This window comes from Eucyclogobius newberryi, unplaced genomic scaffold (assembly GCF_026437365.1).
Source record: "Eucyclogobius newberryi isolate DKJ021-1_F unplaced genomic scaffold, fEucNew1.0.hap1 SCAF_172, whole genome shotgun sequence".
NCBI lineage: Eukaryota > Metazoa > Chordata > Actinopteri > Gobiiformes > Gobiidae > Eucyclogobius > Eucyclogobius newberryi.
Window position 1 is genome coordinate 187,690 of NW_027315804.1, and position 6,794 is coordinate 194,483.

The 6,794-nt window shown below is 54.2% G+C and overlaps 1 protein-coding gene across 1 annotated transcript; it reads right to left on the minus strand.

The window, feature by feature from the left end:
- Positions 1-2,078: 2,078 nt before the first annotated feature.
- On the minus strand, positions 2,079-6,120 carry LOC140363679 (uncharacterized). The gene is made up of 4 exons (XM_072450287.1): positions 5,957-6,120; positions 3,915-4,633; positions 2,742-3,637; positions 2,079-2,270 (listed from the first exon to the last, which is right to left on the minus strand). The coding sequence occupies exons 1-4, from the start codon at positions 6,118-6,120 to the stop codon at positions 2,079-2,081; spliced, it is 1,971 nt and encodes a 656-aa protein (XP_072306388.1).
- Positions 6,121-6,794: the final 674 nt, after the last annotated feature.

A 6,794-nucleotide genomic window follows, 5' to 3' on the forward strand; every position in this document is an offset into this window, starting at 1 on the left:
TAGACCATGTTTAGTCCTGGTTTAGTCCTGGTTTAGTCCTGGTTTAGTCCTGGTTTAGACCTGGTTTAGTCCTGGTTTAGTCCTGGTTTAGTGCTGATTTAGACCTGGTTTAGTCCTGGTTTAGTCCTGGTTTAGTCCTGGTTTAGACCTGGTTTAGACCTGGTTTAGTCCTGGTTTAGTCCTGGTTTAGACCTGGTTTAGTCCTGATTTAGACCTGGTTTAGTCCTGGTTTAGTCCTGGTTTAGTCCTGGTTTAGTCCTGGTTTAGACTTGGTTTAGACCTGGTTTAGTCCTGGTTTAGTCCTGGTTTAGACCTGGTTTAGTCCTGGTTTAGTCCTGGTTTAGACCTGGTTTAGTCCAGGTTTAGTCCTGGTTTAGACCTGGTTTAGTCCTGGTTTAGACTTGGTTTAGACCTGGTTTAGTCCTGATTTAGACCTGGTTTAGTCCTGGTTTAGTCCTGGTTTAGACCTGGTTTAGACCTGGTTTAGTCCTGGTTTAGTCCTGGTTTAGACCTGGTTTAGTCCTGATTTAGACCTGGTTTAGTCCTGGTTTAGTCCTGGTTTAGACTTGGTTTAGACCTGGTTTAGTCCTGGTTTAGACCTGGTTTAGTCCTGGTTTAGACTTGGTTTAGACCTGGTTTAGTCCTGGTTTAGACTTGGTTTAGACCTGGTTTAGTCCTGGTTTAGACCTGGTTTAGTCCTGGTTTAGACTTGGTTTAGACCTGGTTTAGTCCTGGTTTAGTCCTGGTTTAGACCTGGTTTAGTCCTGGTTTAGTCCTGGTTTAGACCTGGTTTAGTCCTGGTTTAGTCCTGGTTTAGACCTGGTTTAGTCCTGGTTTAGACCTGGTTTAGTCCTGGTTTAGTCCTGGTTTAGTCCTGGTTTAGACCTGGTTTAGACCTGGTTTAGTCCTGGTTTAGTCCTGGTTTAGACCTGGTTTAGTCCTGATTTAGACCTGGTTTAGTCCTGGTTTAGTCCTGGTTTAGTCCTGGTTTAGTCCTGGTTTAGACTTGGTTTAGACCTGGTTTAGTCCTGGTTTAGTCCTGGTTTAGACCTGGTTTAGTCCTGGTTTAGTCCTGGTTTAGACCTGGTTTAGTCCAGGTTTAGTCCTGGTTTAGACCTGGTTTAGTCCTGGTTTAGACTTGGTTTAGACCTGGTTTAGTCCTGATTTAGACCTGGTTTAGTCCTGGTTTAGTCCTGGTTTAGACCTGGTTTAGACCTGGTTTAGTCCTGGTTTAGTCCTGGTTTAGACCTGGTTTAGTCCTGATTTAGACCTGGTTTAGTCCTGGTTTAGTCCTGGTTTAGACTTGGTTTAGACCTGGTTTAGTCCTGGTTTAGACCTGGTTTAGTCCTGGTTTAGACTTGGTTTAGACCTGGTTTAGTCCTGGTTTAGACTTGGTTTAGACCTGGTTTAGTCCTGGTTTAGACCTGGTTTAGTCCTGGTTTAGACTTGGTTTAGACCTGGTTTAGTCCTGGTTTAGTCCTGGTTTAGACCTGGTTTAGTCCTGGTTTAGTCCTGGTTTAGACCTGGTTTAGTCCTGGTTTAGACCTGGTTTAGTCCTGGTTTAGTCCTGGTTTAGACCTGGTTTAGTCCTGGTTTAGACCTGGTTTAGTCCTGGTTTAGACTTGGTTTAGACCTGGTTTAGTCCTGGTTTAGTCCTGGTTTAGTCCTGGTTTAGACCTGGTTTAGTCCTGGTTTAGTCCTGGTTTAGACCTGGTTTAGTCCTGGTTTAGTCCTGGTTTAGTCCTGGTTTAGTCCTGGTTTAGACCTGGTTTAGTCCTGGTTTAGAATTGGTTTAGACCTGGTTTAGTCCTGGTTTAGTCCTAATCCTCAGGATCTAAACTAGAATTCAGAATTCTTGTCTCAGATTTTGCCTTTGTCTGTTTTATTTCTTTCTTAAAAAAGGAAAAGTCGGAATGAGCCGCTGTTTTCAGGGAAAGATCGGGACAAAATCTAAATTATTTACGTTCAAGAATTATATAATTCAATAAATATAATTATTATTATTTGTAGTAATAATCATAATCATGATTTGATTATTATTAATTTGGCCGATCATGTTATAAACACGCGCGTGTCAATCACACAATAACAATAATAACCTTGTTAATAACGGGATAATCCCGCGCCGCACGTTCTCGTGCTCCGGTCAGAGCTCCGGTCAGAGCTCCGGTCAGAGCTCCGGTCAGAGCTCCGGTCAGAGCTCTGAGAGCTCCGGTCAGGAGCCGCAGAGGCGCGCGCGGGCCCGGGGCCGCTCCGCTCGAGCCGCGTGTCTTTATAATTGAGCGCGAAATGAGCAGCGCGCGGATAATGAGCGGCTCACGCGCTCTCACGGCGGATCAAAGCGGATCAGCGGCGGATCAAAGCCTCCAAATTGGCGCATAATACGCGCATAATACGCGCATAATACGCGCATAATCAGCGGATAAGGCGCGGATAAGGCGGGAGGAGGCGGAACGTGAGAACAGCCGCGGATCAAACGCGCATCAGACACGGTTCACGGCGCGCGCACGAGACGCGCACCAGGTCACGGCTCCATTCAGCTCTGCTCAAAGGATCTGTCCGGATTTAGGACCACACACGGGACAGGACCAGGACCAGACCAGGACCAGACCAGGACCAGACCAGGACCAGGACCAGGACCAGACCAGGACCAGGACCAGACCAGGACCAGGACCAGACCAAGACCAGGACCAGGACCAGACCAGGACCAGGACCAGACCAGGACCAGACCAGGACCAGACCAGGACCAGGACCAGACCAGGACCAGGACCAGACCAAGACCAGGACCAGGACCAGACCAGGACCAGGACCAGACCAGGACCAGGACTGGACCAGACCAGGACCAGACCAGGACCAGACCAGGACCAGGACCAGACCAGGACCAGGACTGGACCAGACCAGGACCAGACCAGGACCAGGACCAGACCAGGACCAGACCAGGACCAGTACCAGACCAGGACCAGGACCAGACCAGGACCAGGACCAGACCAGGACCAGGACCAGACCAAGACCAGGACCAGGACCAGACCAGGACCAGACCAGGACCAGACCAGGACCAGGACCAGACCAGGACCAGGACCAGACCAGGACCAGGACCAGGACCAGGACCAGGACCAGGACCAGACCAGGACCAGACCAGGACCAGACCAAGACCAGGACCAGGACCAGGACCAGGACCAGACCAGGACCAGACCAGGACCAGACCAAGACCAGGACCAGACCAAGACCAGGACCAGGACCAGGACCAGACCAGGACCAGGACCAGACCAGGACCAGGACCAGACCAAGACCAGGACCAGGACCAGACCAGGACCAGGACCAGACCAGGACCAGGACTGGACCAGACCAGGACCAGACCAGGACCAGACCAGGACCAGGACCAGACCAGGACCAGGACTGGACCAGACCAGGACCAGACCAGGACCAGGACCAGACCAGGACCAGACCAGGACCAGGACCAGACCAGGACCAGGACTGGACCAGGACCAGGACCAGACCAGGACCAGGACCAGACCAGGACCAGACCAGGACCAGACCAGGACCAGACCAGGACCAGGACCAGGACCAGACCAGGACCAGGACCAGACCAGGACCAGGACCAGACCAGGACCAGACCAGGACCAGACCAGGACCAGGACTGGACCAGGACCAGGACCAGACCAGGACCAGGACCAGGACCAGACCAGGACCAGACCAGGACCAGGACCAGACCAGGACCAGGACCAGACCAGGACCAGGACTGGACCAGGACCAGGACCAGACCAGGACCAGGACCAGGACCAGACCAGGACCAGACCAGGACCAGACCAAGACCAGGACCAGACCAGGACCAGGACCAGGACCAGACCAGGACCAGGACTGGACCAGACCAGGACCAGACCAGGACCAGACCAGGACCAGGACCAGACCAGGACCAGGACCAGACCAGGACCAGACCAGGACCAGACCAGGACCAGGACCAGGACCAGACCAGGACCAGGACCAGACCAAGACCAGGACCAGGACCAGACCAGGACCAGGACCAGACCAGGACCAGGACTGGACCAGGACCAGGACCAGACCAGGACCAGGACTGGACCAGGACCAGGACCAGACCAGGACCAGGACCAGGACCAGACCAGGACCAGACCAGGACCAGACCAGGACCAGGACCAGACCAGGACCAGGACTGGACCAGGACCAGGACCAGACCAGGACCAGGACCAGACCAGGACCAGGACCAGACCAGGACCAGGACCGGACCAGGACCAGGACTGGACCAGGACCAGGACCAGACCAGGACCAGGACCAGACCAGGACCAGACCAGGACCAGACCAGGACCAGGACCAGACCAGGACCAGGACTGGACCAGGACCAGGACCAGACCAGGACCAGGACCAGACCAGGACCAGACCAGGACCAGGACCAGGACCAGACCAGGACCAGACCAGGACCAGACCAGGACCAGGACCAGGACCAGACCAGACCAGGACCAGGACCAGACCAGGACCAGGACCAGGACCAGGACCAGGACCGGACCTGGACCGGACCAGGACCAGGACTGGACCAGGACCAGGACCAGGCCCAGGACCAGGACCAGACCAGGACCAGGACCAGGACCAGGACCGGACCTGGACCGGACCAGGACCAGGACTGGACCAGGACCAGGACCAGACCAGGACCAGGACCAGACCAGGACCAGGACCAGACCAGGACCAGACCAGGACCAGACCAGGACCAGGACTGGACCAGGACCAGGACCAGGACCAGACCAGGACCAGGACCAGGACCAGACCAGGACCAGACCAGGACCAGGACCAGACCAGGACCAGGACCAGACCAGGACCAGGACTGGACCAGGACCAGGACCAGACCAGGACCAGGACCAGGACCAGACCAGGACCAGACCAGGACCAGACCAAGACCAGGACCAGACCAGGACCAGGACCAGGACCAGACCAGGACCAGGACTGGACCAGACCAGGACCAGACCAGGACCAGACCAGGACCAGGACCAGACCAGGACCAGGACCAGACCAGGACCAGACCAGGACCAGACCAGGACCAGGACCAGGACCAGACCAGGACCAGGACCAGACCAAGACCAGGACCAGGACCAGACCAGGACCAGGACCAGACCAGGACCAGGACTGGACCAGGACCAGGACCAGACCAGGACCAGGACTGGACCAGGACCAGGACCAGACCAGGACCAGGACCAGGACCAGACCAGGACCAGACCAGGACCAGACCAGGACCAGGACCAGACCAGGACCAGGACTGGACCAGGACCAGGACCAGACCAGGACCAGGACCAGACCAGGACCAGGACCAGACCAGGACCAGGACCGGACCAGGACCAGGACTGGACCAGGACCAGGACCAGACCAGGACCAGGACCAGACCAGGACCAGACCAGGACCAGACCAGGACCAGGACCAGACCAGGACCAGGACCAGGACCAGGACCAGGACCAGACCAGGACCAGGACCAGACCAGGACCAGACCAGGACCAGGACCAGGACCAGACCAGGACCAGACCAGGACCAGACCAGGACCAGGACCAGGACCAGACCAGGACCAGGACCAGACCAGGACCAGGACCAGGACCAGGACCAGGACCAGGACCGGACCTGGACCGGACCAGGACCAGGACTGGACCAGGACCAGGACCAGGCCCAGGACCAGGACCAGACCAGGACCAGGACTGGACCAGGACCAGGACCTGGACTGCACCGGGACCTCAGCGAGGCCCGGAGCAGCTTTAGAGTTGGACAAATAAAGAAGATTGTGAGGTTTTATCTCTTGGACTTTATTTCAAAAGGACAATAAGTTAAACATGCAGCAAAAGGACACAAACGTCTCATAAATGGACACAAACGTCTCATAAATGGACACAAACGTCTCATGCAGATTCAGAGTCAGAACAACAAGAATAAAGAGTTCCATCAGAGCTCAGCGTGCACCTGAACCGACCAATCAGAGCCGAGCTGTGTCAGAGCGAGTCTGAGCCGCACAGCCACTGGTGAGAGGGCGTGGCTCCTAAGGCTTTTCTCCAGACGCTTTTCAACATGTGGTTCTTGAGTCCAGACAAAAGGTTTGAAATGAGACAGAACTGGACGATTGGTGTCGGGAGACATCCTCTGGACTGTCCCACTGTCCCATCATCTGGACTGTCCTCCGAGGTCAGATATTAGGCCCCGCCCACTGGGCGTTTTAAGAAGACTTAAAACACAACGATAAGAAACATCCTCCAGACTCTGAAGAATCTGGACCAGACGGGCCCCGGGGCCCATCGCCTCCGTTTGGACTTTGTAAAGTTAATGCTCCAAAACCACTTTGTCCACCTGGTCCACTTTGTCCACCTGGTCCACTTTGTCCACTTTGTCCACCTGGTCCACCTGGTCCAGTATGTATATGTCTTTATGTAACGCCCAAAATCACAACAGACAGATTAAACAATGTCCATAGGGACGAGGGGCGATGTCCCAGCGTCCCATGTCCTTAGACACATGTCCCAGCGTCCTCTGTCCTCAGACACATGTCCCAGCGTCCCATGTCCTTAGACACATGTCCCAGCGTCCTTCTTTTCTTAGATTTATTCTTGTTTGTTGTACTTTTCTCACTCGAGGCTTGAACTTCAATATCATTTCAATATTTCAATAATTGCTTCATAAAAACTGTGAGTTTTTCTGACGCAGGAAAATAAACAATGTTTTTTTGAAATCGATAAAAGAGGAACAAAATAATCATATTATGATCATAATATGAACTGTTTATTTTGGATTTTTAAAATGTATTTTTGTAAGAGAAA

Bases quoted from the DNA above. Each gene is read 5' to 3' on its own strand.
- LOC140363679 (XM_072450287.1), bottom strand. From the start codon at position 6,120: ATGTCTCCCGACACCAATCGTCCAGTTCTGTCTCATTTCAAACCTTTT. The intron at 4,634-5,956 runs GTCGGTTCAGGT...GTCCTGGTCCAG, and splicing joins ACACAGCTCGGCTCTGATTG to TCCTGGTCCTGGTCCGGTCC. The intron at 3,638-3,914 runs GTCCTGGTCTGG...GTCCTGGTCCAG, and splicing joins CTGGTCCTGGTCTGGTCCTG to TCCTGGTCCTGGTCTGGTCC.